This window comes from Felis catus, chromosome X (genome assembly GCF_018350175.1).
Source record: "Felis catus isolate Fca126 chromosome X, F.catus_Fca126_mat1.0, whole genome shotgun sequence".
Lineage (NCBI taxonomy): Eukaryota > Metazoa > Chordata > Mammalia > Carnivora > Felidae > Felis > Felis catus.
Window position 1 is genome coordinate 31,432,842 of NC_058386.1, and position 16,717 is coordinate 31,449,558.

A 16,717-nucleotide genomic window follows, 5' to 3' on the forward strand; every position below is an offset into this window, starting at 1 on the left:
TTTACTATCTTTGTTTTCTCAGAAAGTGTTCATTCCTCTCCTATATTCTGAATGAGATTGTGTAGAATTATATTGTTCTTTAAAAGAGTTCTTCAGAGAAACCATCTGGGAATGGAGAGTTCATTTACAGAGGATGTTTAATTACAAATTCATTTTCTTTAATAGTTGTAGGACGATTCACATCATCTACACCATTTTAGGAGACTTTTGGTAGTTTGTGGCTTTCCAGGAATCGATCCCCTTTATGTGCATAGAATTGTTTAAAGCATTCCCAAATTATCTTTTTAATGTCTGCGTTGGAAACATCAGTAGTGATATAGCCTCTCTTCTTAATATTGAGAATTGATGTTTTTCTTGTTATTTTCCTTTTAAGTCTCAGTAGAGGTTTATCAATTTTATTGGTCATTAAGAACCTGTGTTTGGTTTCATTGATTTTTCTGTGTAGTTTTCTGTTTTTAATTTTAATGACTTCTTATATTTGGCATTTCCTTCTATTTGCTTTGTATCTTTTATTTGGATTGCTCTTTTTTTTTCTAACTTCTTGAGGTAGAAACTTAAATTGTTGATTTATACCCTTTTTTCCTAATGTAATTTAGTGATGTATATTTCTTTTTTTTTTTAATTTTTTTTGATGTTTTATTTATTTTTTTGAGAGAGATGGAGACAGACCATGAGCAGGGAAGGGGCAGAGAGAGAGGGAGACAGAGAATCCGAAGCAGGCTCCAGGCTCTGAGCTGTCAGCATAGAGCCAGACACTGGGCTTGGACTCATAAACCGTGCGATCAGGACCTGAGCCGAAGTCAGATGCTTAATCGACTGAGCCACCAAGACACCCAGATGCCCCAGTGTTACACATTTCTCACTAAATAATACTTTTGCTATATCTCACATATTCTTGTATGTTTTCACTTTCTTTCAGTTCAATACACAGTTGACCTTTGAACAACATGCAGGTTAGTGGTGCTGATAACCCCCCTACCACATGGTCGAAAAATTGGCCTGTAACTTTTGACTCCCCCACAAGTTAACTACTAATAGCCTACTGTTGACCAGAAGCCTTACTAATAATATAAACAGTTGATTAACACATAGTTTGTATGTTATGTGTGTTATATATTATTTTCTTAAATAATAGATTGCAGGCCATTTGTTTCCTTCCTTAAAAAAGGAAGCATAGGGAAAAAACAATATCTGTGATGATGAGGAAAGCAAAGTGTCTTAGATATGACATAAACCAAACTCCTCAATCCATAAAAGAACAAATGGATAAAAAAAGAACAAAAGAACAAAAGAACAAATAAATTGGAGTTGATCAAACTTCAGTGTTTGTGCTCCTCAAAAGCAACTAATGAGAGGATAAAAACAAGACATAGGCTGAGAGAAAATTATTTGTAAATTATGTATCTCATGAAGGAATTGCAACAAGAATGTGTATAAAACTTTGGAGATTCAATATTAAGAAAACAAATGACCGGATTAAAAAATGGGCAAAGGGATTTGAACAAATAATTCATCAGTGAAGATATACAAATGAGAAATAAGCACATGGAAAGATGCACAGCATTGTTAGTTGTTAGGAAAACAGTATAAAACCACAGTGAGATATGACTGTAAATCTATTAGAATGGCTACATTAAAAAAAAAAAAAAAAGCAAACCCAAAGCTCACCATTTCAGTTGTTGCCAGTGATATGAGTGAGCTGGGACTCTTATACATTGCTAGTGGAATGGAAAATTAACCACTTGAAAACGGGCAGTTTGTTACACATTTATACATACATTTACCATATGATCCATGCATTCCACTCCTAGATATTTGTCCAAAAGAAATGAAATCATGTGTCCAAACAAATACTTGTGGACAAATGTTTTAGCAGCTTTTTAAAAAAAAGTTTATTTTGAGAGAGAGAGAGAGAGTGTGAGCTGGGAAGGGGCAGAGACAGAGAATCCCAAGTAGGCTCTGTGCTGTCAGTGCAGAGCTCTACATGAGGCTCAATCTCATGAGCCATGAGATGACGACCTGTGCCTAAATTAAGAGTTGGACACTTAATCGACTAAGCCACCCAGGTGCCCAAATGTTTTAGCAGCTTTAATTATAATAGCCAGTACCTGGAAACAATCCAGGTGTTATTTAACAGGTGAAGAGACAAACGTTCACCTGTAATGGACTACCATTTAGTAATATAAAGGAATGGACTATTGACACTTAAAACAACTTGAATGAATCTCCAGGGAATTTGCAGAGTGAAAGAAATCAGAGAAAAGCTGCCAATGTTATATTATTCCTCTCATAAACTCTAGAACATGCAAACTGATACACAGTGGCATAAAGCAGATGAGTGGGTGTCTGGGAAGGGGGAAGTACTGAGGATGATGGGAGGGAGAGAATATAAAAGGGCACAAGCAAACTTTGGAGTGATGGATGTTCATTCTCTTCATTGTGGTGATGGTTTCACAGGTATATACATATGTCAACACCTAGGAAATTCCACACTTTAAATGCATACAGGTTATTGTATATCAGTTATGATTAAATCGAGGTGTTAAAAGTATACTCAGACTTAGAATTATTAAAATTGTTATGATATAAAAACTTTTGTCATTTAAAAGTACTAATTAGTGGGAAAATTACCCATTTCTCTAAATTCTGGATAAATGAACATAAATGTATTGATGGAAGTGGAGAAGGTGTTACAGTGTAAATTCTTGTACCAAGATGAGTTATAATGAATGTTAATAATTTTTCTATATAATTTGTCACATAATTAGGATATATTTAATTTTAACCAATAATCTCCAAACACCAAATTATGGACATTTAGATAAAAATCTTGGTTAGTAACTTCTATATTGCAATAAATAATTTTCTAAGTATCATTTTTTATAAATTAATTGATGAAAATACAGTATGAAGACTTAAAAAAAAATAACTGAATACATTTGCCAACACTAAACCTAATAACTTTTCATTTTTTCAGGGCCCTCTGTCCTTAATTTTGGTGATATTTGCGTGAACTCCACAAATACTCGTCTACTGCATGTTGTTAATATGCTACCTATGCATATTTTGATCCAGCTAGATATTAATTTGAAAGAACTTCAGAAAACCAACCAGTTTTCATATGTGATTCCACCTACAGCTAGTACTTACATTTCAATGGTATTTGAATCTCCCACCATTGGAAAATTTTGGAAGTAGGATTTATTTTTTAATTTCTATATGCTAGAATTAAAGTGTCCTTGTGTAGAATATGTATTTACTTGCTTCAATAATTGTAGCATATGTTACATTTGATCCTCAAACATAGAAACTATATATGCACCAGTTTATAGGATTTGTAGATTGATATTTCAGTGACAGCCTACCGTAAATATTTTGATGTATTGCTTACTAAGGATTAATTGCAGATGTTAATAATATATGCATTTTTGCATGTAACTGAATTCTGTAATTGCAAATAGCTATTATCAGTTCAGTTTGGATGCTTTTGCTGTGTTACAGGTCATTCACCTTTACAGTGAACAATATACCTGGTGGGCATATCCTAGTGATGGCCGTTGTCATGCCAGTAGAACTGGAGCTATCTTCTAAAGAGCTAGTTTTGAGACCACATGGCTTCTCGGTGAAAACATGTTTTATGGGGACAGTTGGTTTGTATAACCATCAGAATTATTTTGCCAAATTTGAATGGCAACCAGTAAACACAGAAAGAGGAATGGCATTTTCCATTCGTCCAGCTAAAGGTAATAGTTTATTCTATTTGTTTGATTTAGACACTAAATCATGGGCTCAGGCAGTAATCATTTATTGAGTGAGAACTGTATAATGGTCCTAAAAATAGAAGCAAATCAGATAGGGTCACTGGGGCATGTACTTTTTTTTTTTTTTAAGTTTGTTTATTTTTTAGTAATCTCCACACCCAACATGGGGTATGAACTCACAGCCCTGAGATCAAGAGTCACATGCTCTTCCAAATGAGCCAGCCAGGCACCCCCTATTGTAACCATTTAAAAAAATATATTTGGTTTTAAATTTACATCCAAGTTAGTTAGCGTATAGTGCAATAATGATTTCAGGAGTAGAATCCATTGATTCATCCCATACATGTAACACCCAGTACTTATCCCAACAAGTATTCTCCTTAATGCCCCTTGCACTTTTAGCCCTTGCCCTCACCCACAACCCCTCCAGCAAGCCTCAGTTTGTTCTCTGTATTTAAGAGTCTCTTAGGGGCACCTGGGTGGCTCGGTTGGTTAAGCACCTGACTTTGGCTCAGGCCGTGATCTTTCAGTCTGTGGTTCGAGCCCCGTGTTGGGCTCTGTGCTAACAGCTCAGAGCCTAGAGCCTGCTTCAAATTCTGTGTCTTCCCCTCTCTCTCTGCACCTCCTCTGCTTGTGTCCTCTCTCTCAAAAAATAAACATTAAAAAATTTTAAAAAAAGAATCTCTTATGTTTTGTCCCCCTTCCTGGTTTTATATTATTTTTGTTTCTATTCCCTTATGTTCATCTGTTTTGTGTTCTAAATTCCACATATGACTGGTCATATGATATTTGTCTTTCTCTAATTTCACTTAGTATAATACACTCTAATTCCATCCACATTGTTGGAAATGGCAAGATTTCATTCTTCTTGATTTCCAAATAATACTCCATTGTGTCTATGTGTGTGTATATATGAATATATAAATAAATAAATAAATAAATAAATACATACATACATATATATATATACACACCACTCCATTGTGTATATGTATACACACACACACACACATACATACACACCATGTCTTCTTTATCCATTCATCTGGCGGTGGACATTTGGGCTCTTTCCGTACTTTGGCTATTGTCAGTAGCGCTGCTATAAACATTGGGGTGCATGTGCCCCTTCAAAACATCACACCTCTATCCTTTGGATAAATACCTAATAGTGCAATTGCTGGGTCGTAGAGTAGTTCTATTTTTAATTTTTTGAGGAACCTCCATACTGTTTTCTAGAGTGGCTGCACCAGTTTGCATTCCCCCCAACAGTGCAAAAGAGATCCTCTTTCTCTGCATCCTTGCCAACATCTGTTGTTGCCTGAGTTGTTCCTGTTAGCCATTCTGACAGGTGTGAGGTGGTATCTCATTGTGCTTTTGATTTTTATTTCCCTGATGATGAGTGATGTTGAGCATTTTTTCATGTGTCTGTTGGCCATCTGGATGTCTTCTTTGGAGAAGTGTCTATTCATGTCTTTTGCCCATTTCTTCACTGGATTATTTGTTTTTTGGGTGTTGAGTTTGATAAGTTCCTTATAGATTTTGGATATTAACCCTTTATCTGATATGTCAGTTGCAAATATCTTCTCCCATTCTGTCAGTTGCCTTTTGGTTTTGCTGATTGTTTCCTTAACTGTGCAGATTGTTTTTATCTTGATGAGGTCCCAGTAGTTCATTTTTGCTTTTATTTCCCTTGCCTCTGTAGACATGTTGAGTAAGAAGTTTCTGTGGCCAAGGTCAAAGAGGTTTTTGCCTGCTCTCTCTGCTAGGATTTTGATGGCTTCCTGTCTTACGTTTAGGTTCATCCATTTTGAATTTATTTTTGTGTATGGTGTAAGAAAGTGGTCCAGGTTCATTTTTCTGCATGTCACTGTCTAGTTTTCCCAGCACCATTTTCTGAAGAGACTATCTTTATTCCATTGGTATGCACTGCGTACCTCCCTAGCTTTGTGGCTCAAGTTATGAAGATTGTTGTGCTAACCCTCACATCAGTTTTCTAGGTGTGTAAAATGGTTTGGTGCTAATCTAGCTGCATTTCAGGGACGAGAGAAGCTGAGAACTTCCATGCTGTCTGCCATCTTGGCTCCTCCTTGGCATTTACTTTTCCATGTATGATATGTAAATTTGATTTGAAAATATGGATCCAGTGTTAGGGTTCTCCAGAGAAAAGAAGCAATAGGAAATATGTATAGAAAAAAAGGGAGGGAGAGGGAGAGAAGGAGAGAGGGAGGTGAGAGGTTGATTTTAAAGAACTGGCTCATATAATTGTGTGGACACTCTAGCAGGCTGGCAGGCTGGAGACCCAGGAACGAATTGATGTTGCAGTCTTGAATCCAAAGGGACTTCAATTTATTCTCTTCAGGCCTTCAGTTTACTGGATGAGACCCTTCCACATTGTGGAAGGTAATCTTCAAAGTTTATTGATTTAAATGTTCATCACATCTAAAGAATACCTTATGGGAACATCTAGACTGACCAAACAACTGGGTACCATAGCCCAGTCAAGTTTGGACAAGTTGACAAAATTAATCATCATAGATACGGATGAACATAGTATTGTTTTATTAGTTTCTGTTTGATGATGGTGATAAGATATTCAGAATGACATTTTTTTTAGATCATGAAATATTTTAGAAGGATCCACAAATTTCTTATAATCAATATTTAATAAAGGTAATAATATCCAGTTAATAAAATTAAGAACTTAAGACTGTCATTTAAATAAGGAATTCATTAATAGAAAGTATTCTCAGAATTACTGTTCTTGATGCTTCCATATATTTGTTAATTGTTACCCTTGTTTCTGCCATTCTCTGGACTCTACAATTCCCCATAATGTGCCTGTTACAAAACTGAGCCCTGTTACTGCTGAAGTGTTATCTAGTAGCCTTTCAAATTCAGCAAACATCATTGTTAGGTGCTGTGAGGATCTCGTGAGTACACAAGGTATCATTTAAAGAAATAATATGGCAAGTTAAAAGTTGAATGATCACTTTAATGTACATGTTATGCCTTTTCAGTTAAATGGAAGGTTCTGGATTTTTGTATCTGCAGTGACTCACATGGTACTTTATAACCAGCTGAAGTCCATTTCTGCTTGAATGTGAAGTAAAAGAAACTTTGGGGTTAGATATACCTGATTTCTTCAAAACGGATCTTAGCTTCTAGCTAGCTTTGTGATCTTGAGAAAAATACTCTATAAGCACTAGGTTTCCTTACTTGTAGAATGAAGAGACTAATATATCTCATAAAGATTAAATGTATGGAAAACTCCTGTAAAGACTGGCAAAGAGTAGATGCCAAAAGAAGTAGGTAACAATTTGATTATGAAAATTGCTAATTCTGTTTGGACTTCTTTTTTCCCTGAAAATGTCCTCAGAGTAATAACAGCCTATCATGCATTACAGCCTATCATGCATCCAGCCAGCCAGCCCCATTTTCAATCACTTGCTCCCTGCTTACTTCCCTGTCTTTTTCCTTCTCTCCTTTCTTCCCTGCACTCTTCCCTTCTCCCTTCCACTCCTTCCTTCCTTCCTTATTTCTCATTTATGAATAGTCATCATTTGGGATCTGCATAGAGTATATTTCAGATTAAAGAGAAGTACTGGTTTGTAGAAATCTTGCCATAGGTGTATATTCTTGTGAGTATCGGTCATTTCCAAATAATTATTTTTATATAACTCTACCACTGGTTGTAACAGGGAGTGTTGTAAACAAGTTCAGTATTAATTTAAATTCACTTAATTTTGGTATGAATATATATGTGTATATCTACAGTGGAAAATAGTACTGTACTTTCATTAGGGTTAGAGATCATTGATATCACCATATTTAATCTTGTTATTAGCCTGTATTGATTTAAAAATCTCAGATTATAATTTATTAAGCATTCAAGTTACACTTCCATGAATATTTAGCGGATTCATTTGACCAAGCTCTTTTTTTTTTTAAGTGTATTTATTTATTTTGAGAGAAAGTATGAGTGGGGAAAGGGCAGAGAGAGAAGGAGAGACAGACTCCCAAGCAGGCTGTATGCTCAGTGCAGAGCCCAATGCAGGGCTTCATCTCAAGACCGTGAGATTAGGACCTGAGCCGAAATCCAAAGTCAGATACTCAACTGACTAAGCCACCCAGCCACCCTACCAAGCTTTTTTTTTTTTTTTTTTAATTTTTTTTATTAACACTGGTAAGACTGGGTCCTGCCTCAGTACTAGAGAGAAGCTGAGTAAATAATTAGAGAAGAGAGAGGAAATACTTCTGCACATTTCAGGATTCTAAATAAACCTTCTCTAGTTTTTTTGAACAGCCATCATACAATGGTAGTTATATTATCTGTATTCCAGTTATAGGTTTGATTAAGCACATGGTAAGGCACTGAGTGTGTCTGGAAAGCACAGTCCATGGCCCTTTTCCTTGTATTTCTCCATCTGAAGCAGGGCCGAATGGGTTGGGCTTCTCCTTTGAGGCTGCCATGGAAATGTGGTGATGATGCTTAATTTGTCAAAAGAGAAGTGGGTTTATAATATTATGAACTGGAAGGCTGGTTATGCTGACACTTGTTGGAATTCTTATTTTTATAGGGAAGATTTTAATTTTTCATTTTCTTTGGGTTCCTCATAATACCTGTTAAATTTTTCAAAGTACAAAACACAAAGACATGTATTCTAAATATGTTTTTGAGTAAAACCATTAACCTTTAAGTACTTTTTTAAAAATGAGATTTCATTTTTTTAAAATGTTTGTTTATTAGGGAGATGGCAGTTTCTAGGCTGAGGAAGGCCACATAGTAAGGAATGGTAGTATAGGAAACTAGAAGGATTATTGCTCCTTGAAGGCATTGTCACCCTGCAAAGGCAGCCCTGGAATACCTATCTATGGACTTCTGACTGCATAAGATAAATAAGCCCCTATTTACCTAACCCTCTATAGCAGGTCTTTTGTTACTTACAGACAAATATAATCCTTTTTTCTTGTTTTTAATAATTTGTTGTCAAGTTAGGTCACATACAGTGTAGACTTGGCTTCAGGAGTAGATTCCTGTGATTCATTACTGATATACAACATCCAGTGCTTATCCCAAAAGATGCCTCCTCAAAGCCCATTACCCATTTTTCCTACTCCCCCAACCCCCCACCCCCATCAACCTTCAGTTTTTTTTCTGTATTTAAGAGTGTCTTATGGTTTGCCTCTGTGTTCATAACTAATTTTTCCTTCCCTTCCCCTAGGGTCTTCTGTTAAGTTTCTCAAATTCCACATATGAGTGGAAACATGGTATCTGTCTTTCTCTGACTGACTTCCCTTAGCATAATACATTTCAGTTCTATCTACGTAATTGCAAATGGCAAGATTTCACTCTTTTTCATTGCCAAGTAGTATTCCATTGTATATATATACACCACATTTTCTTAATCCATTTATCAGTTGATAAACATTTGGGTTCTTTTCATAATTTGGCTATTGTTGATAGTGCTGCTATAAACATTGGGGTACTTGTACCCCTTCGAAAAAGCATCCCTGTATCCTTTGGATAGAATCCTAGTAGTGCTATTGCTGGGTCATAGGGTAATTCTATTTTTAATTTTTTGAGGAACCTGTACACTGTTTTCTAGAGTGGCTGCACCAGTGGCTGCACTATTCCCACCAATAGTGAAGAGGGTTCCCCTTTCTCCGCATCCTTGCCAACTTCTGTTGTTTCCTGAGTTGTTAATTTTAGCCACTGACAGGTGTGAGGTGGTATCTCATTGTGGTATTGATTTGTGTTTCCCTTATGATGAATGACGTAAAGCATTGTTTCATATGTCTGTTGGCCATCTGGATGTCTTCCTTGGAGAAGACTCCATTCATGTCTTCTGCCCATTTCTTCACTGGATTATTTGTTTTTTGGGTGTTGAGTTTGGTAAGTTCCTTATAGATTTTGCATACTAGCCCTTTATCCAATATGCTATTTGCAAGTATCTTCTTCCATTCCATCAGTTGCCTTTTAGTTTTATTGATTGTTTCCTTTGCTGTACAGAAGGTTTTATCTTGATGAGGACCCAATACTTCATCTTTGCTTTTATTTCCCTTGCCGTCGGAGATGTGTCAAGTAGGAAGTTACTATGGCCGAGGTCAAAGAGGCTGTTGCCTGTTATCTCCTCTAGGATTTTGATGGTTTCCTGTCTCACATTTTTTAAAATATAATTTATTGTCAAATTGGCTTCCATACAACACACAGTGCTCATCCTAACAAATGCCCTCCTCCATGCCCATCACCCACTTTCCCCTCCCTCCCACCCCCCATCAACCCTCAGTTTGTTCTCTGTATTTAAGAGCCTCTTATGGTTTGCCTCCCTCCCTCTCCGTAACTTTTTTTTTTAATTTTTTTAATGTTTATTCACTTTTTTTTTTTAATTTTTTTTTTCAACGTTTATTTATTTTTGGGACAGAGAAAGACAGAGCATGAACGGGGGAGGGGCAGAGAGAGAGGGAGACACAGAATCGGAAACAGGCTCCAGGCTCCGAGCCATCAGCCCAGAGCCCGACGCGGGGCTCGAACTCACGGACCGCGAGATCGTGACCTGGCTGAAGTCGGACGCTTAACCGACTGCGCCACCCAGGCGCCCCTAATGTTTATTCACTTTTTGATAGAGACAGAGCTCAAGTTGAGGAGGGGCAGAGAGAGAGGGAGACACAGAATCCAAAGCTAGCTCCAGGCTCTGAACTGTCAGCACAGAGCCCGACGCAGGGCTCGAATTTATGGACCATGAGATCATGACCTGAGCCAAAGCCAGATGCTCAACCAACTGAGCCACCCAGGCACCCCTCTGTAACTTTTTTTCCCCCCTTTCCCTCCCCCATGGTCTTCTTTTAAGTTTCTCAAGATCCATATATGAGTGAAAACATATATCTGTTTTTCTCTGACTGACTTCTTTCACTTAGCATAATACCCTCCAGTTCTATCCACATTGCTGCAAATGGCCAGATTTCATTCTTTCTCATTGCCAAGTAGTATCCCATTGTATATATAAACCACATCTTCTTTATCCATTCGTTAATTGATGGATATTTAGGCTCTTTCCATAATTTGGCTCTTATTGAAAGTGCTGCTATAAACATTGGGGTACATGTACCCTTATGCATCAACACTCCTGTATCCCTTGGGTAAATTCCTAGCAGTGCTATTCCTGGGTTGTAGAGTAATTCTATTTTTAATTTTTTGAGGAACCCCTACACTATTTTCCAGAGTGGCTGCACTAGTTTGCATTCCCACCAATAGTGCAAGAGGGTTCCCATTTCTCTACATCCTTTCTAGCATCTATAGTCTCCTTATTTGTTCATTTTAGCCACTCAGATCTACATGAGGTGGTATCTCAGTGTGGCTTTGATTTGTATTTCCCTGATGAGGAGTGATGTTGAGCATCGTCTCATGTGTCTGTTGGTCATCTGGATGTCTTCTTTGGAAAAGTGTATTCATGTCTTCTGCCCATTTTTTCACTGGGTTATTTGTTTTTTGGGTGTGGAGTTTGGTGAGTTCTTTATAGATTTTGGATACTAGCCATTTTTCTGATATGTCATTTGCAAATATCTTGTCCCATTCCATTGCTTGCCTTTTATTTTTTTTTTCAATATAAGAAATTTATTGTCAAATTGGTTTCCAACGTTGGTTGCCTTTTAGTTTTGTTGTTTCCTTTGTAGTGCAGAAGCTTCTTATCTTGATGAGGTCCCAATAGTTCATTTTTGCTTTTAATTCCCTTGCCTTTGGAGATGTGTTGAGTAAGAAATTGCTGTGGCTGAGGTCAAAGAGGTTTTTTCCTGCTTTCTCCTCTAGGGTTTTGATGGTTTCCTGTCTCACATTCAGGTCTTTCATACATTTTGAGTTTATTTTTGTCTTTGTTGTAAGAAAGTGGTGTAATTTCATTCTTCTGCATGTTGCTGTCCAATTCTCCCAGCACCATTTGTTAGAGAGACTGTCTTTTTTCCATCGGGCGCTCTTTCCTGCTTTGTCAAAGATTAGTTGGCCATACATTTGTGGGTCCAATTCTGGGTTCTCTAGTCTACTCCATTGATCTGTGTGTCTTTTTTTATGCCAATACAATAAATACTTTCTTGATGCTTACAGCTTTGTAGTAGAGGCTAAAGTCTGGAACTGTGATGCCTCCTGCTTTGGTTTTCTTTTTCAATATTACTATGGCTATTTGGGGTCTTTTGTGGTTCCATTCATATTTTAGGACTGTTTGTTTTAGCTCTGTGAAGAATGCTGGGGCTAATTTGATTGGGATTGCATTGTATGAGTAGATTGCTTTGGGTAGTATCGATATTTTAACAATATTTCTTCTTCCAATCCATGGGATGTTTATCCATTTCTTTGTGTCTTCTTCAATTTCTTTCATAAGCTTTGTGTAGTTTTCAGCATATAGATCTTTTACTTCTATGGTTAGGTTTATTCCTAGATATTTTATGGTTCCTGTTACAATTGTAAATAGAATTGATTTCTTGATATCTTTTCCTGTTGCTTTATTATTGGTGTATAGGAATGCAACCAATTTCTGTACATTGATTTTATATGCTGCAACTTCGCTGAATTCATGTATCAGTTCTTGCACTTTTTTGGTGGAATCTTTCAGGTTTTCCATGTACAGTATTACGTCATCTACAAAAAGTGAGAGTTTGACTTCTTTTTTGCCAATTTGGATGCTTTTATTTCATTCTGTTGTCTCATTGCTGAGACTAGGACTTCTAACACTGTGTTAAACAACAGTGGTGGGAGTGGACATCCCTCGCATGTTCCTGATCTCCGGGGGAAAGCTCTTAGTTTTTCCCCATGGAGGATGATATTAGCTGTGGGACTTTGATATATGCCTTTTATGATATTAAAGTATGTACCTTCTATACCTACTTTCTTGAGGGTTTTTATCAAGGATGTTGTACTTTGTCAAATGCTTATTCTGCATTTATTGACAGGATCATTTGGTTTTTATCTGTTCTTCCATTAACGTGATGTATCACATTGATTGATTTGTGAATTATGAATCAGTCCTGCAGCCCAGGAATGAAGTCCCCTTGTTCATGGTGAATAATTCTTTTAATATACTGTTGAATTTGATTTGCTAGTATCTTGTTGAGAATTTTTGCATCCATGTTCATCGGGGTTATTGGCGTGTAATTCTTATTTTTCATGGGGTCTTTATCTGGTTTGGGAATCAATGTAATGTTGGCTTCATAGAATGAGTCTGGAAGCTTTCCTTCTGTTTCTATTTTTTGTATCAGCTTGAGAAGAATAGCTATTAACTATGCTTTCAATATCTGGTAAAATTGCCCTGTGAAGCCATGTAGCCCAGGACTCTTATTTGTTGGGAGATTTTTGATAACCAGTTTAATTTCTTCACTGGTTATGGGTCCGTTCAAATTTTCTCCATTTTGTTGGCATATAATTTCTCATAGTATTCTCTAATAGTTTGTATTTCTGTGGTGTTGGTTGTGAGATCTCCTCTTTCATTTGTGATTTTATATATTTGGGTCCTCTTTCTTTTCTTTTTGAGACGTCTGGTTAGGGGTTTATCAATTTTGTTTGTTCTTTCCAAAAACCGACTCTTAGATTTATTGATCTGTTCTATTTCCTTGGACTGTATATTGTTTATTTCTGCTCTAATCTTTATTATTTCTCTAATGTTTATTATTTTTCTTCTTCAGCTGGCTTTGGGCTTTCTTTGCTGCAGTGTTTCTCATTTCTTTTGCTGTTAGGATAGGTTCTGTGTTTGGGACCTTTCTTGCTTCTTGAGATAGGCCTGAATCGCAATGTATTTTCCTCTTACGACTGCCTTTGCTGCATCCCAAAGGGTTTTGGATGGTCATGTTTTCATTTTCATTTGCTTTCATGTATTTTTAAATTTCTTTTTTAATTTCCTGGTTGGCCCATTCATTCTTTAGTAGGATGTTTGTTAACCTCCATGTATTTGGAGGCTTTTAAAATTTTTTCTTGTGGTTGATTTCAAGTTTCATAGTGTTGTGATTTGAAAATATGCACAGTATGATCTCAGTCCTTTTATATTTGTTGAGGGCTGTTTTGTGATCCCAGTATGTGATCTTTTTTGAGGAATGTGTACATTTGTGAAGAATGTGTATTCTGCTGGTTTTGGATGAAAAGTTCTAAATATATCTGTTAAGTTCATCTGGCCCAATGTGTCATTCACAGTCATTGTTTCCTTACTGATTTTCTGTTGCTTTTGAATGAAAATTTCTAAATATATCTGTTAAGTCCATCTGGTCCAATGTGTCATTCATAGCTATTGTATCCTTACTGATTATCTGCCTAGATGCTCTGTCCATTGTTGTAAGTGGAGCATTAAAGTCCACTACAATCACAGTATTGTTATCTGTATGTTCATTTATGTTTGTGATTAATTAATTTATATATTTGGGTGTGTTTCCATGTTGGGGGTGTAAACTTTTACAGTTGTTAGCTCTTCTTGATGGTTAGGCCCCCTAATTATGATATAATGTCCTTCTTCATCTCTTATTATTGTCTCTATTTTTAAATCTAGTTTGTGTGATATAAGTATGGCTACTCGGCTTTCTTTTGACATGCAGTAGCATGATAGATGGTTTTCCATCCCTTCACTTTCAATCTGCAGGTGTCCTTGCGTCTAAAATTAGTCTCTTGCAGGCAGCATACAGGTGGATCTTTTTTTTTTTTTTTTTTTTTTTTTTTAAATCCGTTCTGATACCTTATGTCTTTTGATTGGGGGATTTAGTAGTCCATTTACCTTCAGAGTGATTATTGTAAGTTATGGATTTGGTGTCCTGGTGTTATCTGTAGGTTTCATGTTTGTGGTGATGTCTCTGGTCTTTTGTAGTCTTTGCTGCTTTCCACTCACAGAGTCCCCCTTAGGACCTCCTGCAGGGCTGGCTTAGTGGTCATGAACTCCTTTAGTTTTTGTCTAGGAAAGTCTTTATCTCTCCTTCTATTCCAAATGACAGCTTTGCTGGATACACGATTCTTGGCTGCATATATTTCTGTTCAGCACATAGAGTATCTCCTGCCACTCCCTTCTGACTTCCTAAGTTTCAGTGGACAGGTATCTTATGACCCTTATGTGTCTACCCTTATAGATTAAGGCCTGTTTTTCCATAGCTGCTTTCAGAATTCTCTTTATCTTTGTATTTTGTAAGTTTCACTCAGATATGTCATGGTGTTGGCATGTTTTTGTTGATTTTGAAAGGAGTCCTCAGTGCCTCCTGGACTTGGATGTCTGTGTCCTTCCTTATATTAAGGAAGTTCTCTGCTATAATTTGTTCAAATAAACCTTCTTCCCCTTTCTTCTTTTGGAACGCCTATGATAAGGATATTATTTCATTTCATTTCATTGAACCACTTAGGTCTCTAATTCTTCCCTCATAGTCTAGTAATTTCCTTTCTCTCCTTTTCTCGGCTTCATCATTTTCCATTATTTTATTGTCTATTTCACCTATTCTATGTTCTGCTTCTCTCATCCTTGCTGTCACTGCATCTAGTTTATTTTGCATCTCATTTACAGCATTTTTAAATTCATCATGACTATTTCTTAGGTCCTTGATCTCTGCAGCAATAGATTCTCTGCTATCTTCTATGCTTTTTTCAAGCCCAGCTATTAGTCTTAGGACTGTTATTCTATTTTAATGTTCACATATATTGTTTATATCTCTTTTGAGCCATTCTCCAGCTGTCATTTCTTCCTTGAATTTCTTTTGAGGAGAATTACTCCATTTCATCATTTTGGCTAGTTTTATGTGTTTTAGTAGCTTGTTCTGACTCCTGTACCTGTGAATACTACTATATTAAAATGCAGTCATACTGTCTAGAGCCTGGCATGTCCAAAAGTGTTTTTGATGTGTGTTGCATGCTATCCATTGTTGCATCTTTGGTTGCTTTTTCTCACTGCTTGTTGTGGTGGATTTGACTTTCTACCAGGTGTTCTTTGATTTTTTCATTGAAGTAACCCTGGAAAAAAGGAATAAGTGGGCAGGGGAAGAAGTCTTATCCCATACAAAGAGAGAAATGACAGGGGTCGAAAAAAATACCAGGCAGAGAATCAAAGAAAGTATAAGCCTTAATCCAGAGAGAGAGGAAAATAAAGAAGAAAAAGATACAGAAAAGGTATAAAAAAATTGAGTAAAAATGCCTGATGAAGCAAACAAACAACCAGAAAAGAGAATGAAAAAAAAAATATATGTATACACACACACACACACACACACACACACACACACACAGACACAAAATAAGAATTGATCAAAAATCAAATCAGGATCTCTGGGCCTGATTCTAATGGAAAGAGGTTTAAGAAATGGGGGGTGGTAGAGGGAAAAAGAAGAAAAAAGAGAAGTAAAAGAAGAGAAAAAAATAATAAAAGAATTAAAAAAGAAACAGACTAATATACAAAACATCAGGATAGTTGTCTCTTGGTGCCTGGGGGCTGTTCTGGTCTGGAGCAGAGGCCATCTGGTTTGGTTGGGGTCAGTCCTGCTCTGGTAGATAAGTAGTTACCCAGCACAGAGTGGCAGGGTTTGGTATAAGTGGGCTCTGTCCCCACTGGGGGCCACTGTGATGTTCTCTGAATCCCAGCCATGTTGGTGATGGGGTGGAAAATGGTAACACCCCAACTCTCTTCCCCAGATAGGGTGTCTCAAACCATGCTGTTCAGGCAGCCCTCACATAATAGTGCTGGCGGGCAGCTTGTCCTGCTCCACAGTCTCCTGTGCCTCCTAGGTGATCTGCTCGGATTCAAACCTGATGTCTTAAAGGATCCTGCACCACAAAACCCAATTCTGGAATAGCGCCAGTCTGCCCAGTCGACAAAGAGCCTCTGGTTGGCGCCTGCAGGGTGTTTTGTCCTTGGAGGGGCAATAAACCCTCTTCCTACAGTACTCGAGGGAGGGGATTGCTCTTGCCCAGTGTGTCCCTGAGATCACTACAGCTCCCAGGGGCTGGCTCCCCTCCCCTC

The 16,717-nt window shown here is 37.2% G+C and overlaps 1 protein-coding gene across 5 annotated transcripts in view; it reads left to right on the forward strand.

Annotated features, from left to right (window-relative positions):
• Window positions 1-16,717, forward strand: part of CFAP47 (cilia and flagella associated protein 47) — a 566,822-nt gene that overhangs the window by 56,059 nt on the left and 494,046 nt on the right. For all 5 annotated transcript variants that reach the window (XM_045050610.1, XM_045050613.1, XM_045050612.1 and 2 more), the window contains 2 exons: window positions 2,978-3,194; window positions 3,502-3,743. In XM_045050610.1, the coding sequence (XP_044906545.1) occupies window positions 2,978-3,194; window positions 3,502-3,743 (459 nt within the window). The remainder of the gene's footprint in view (window positions 1-2,977; window positions 3,195-3,501; window positions 3,744-16,717) is intronic.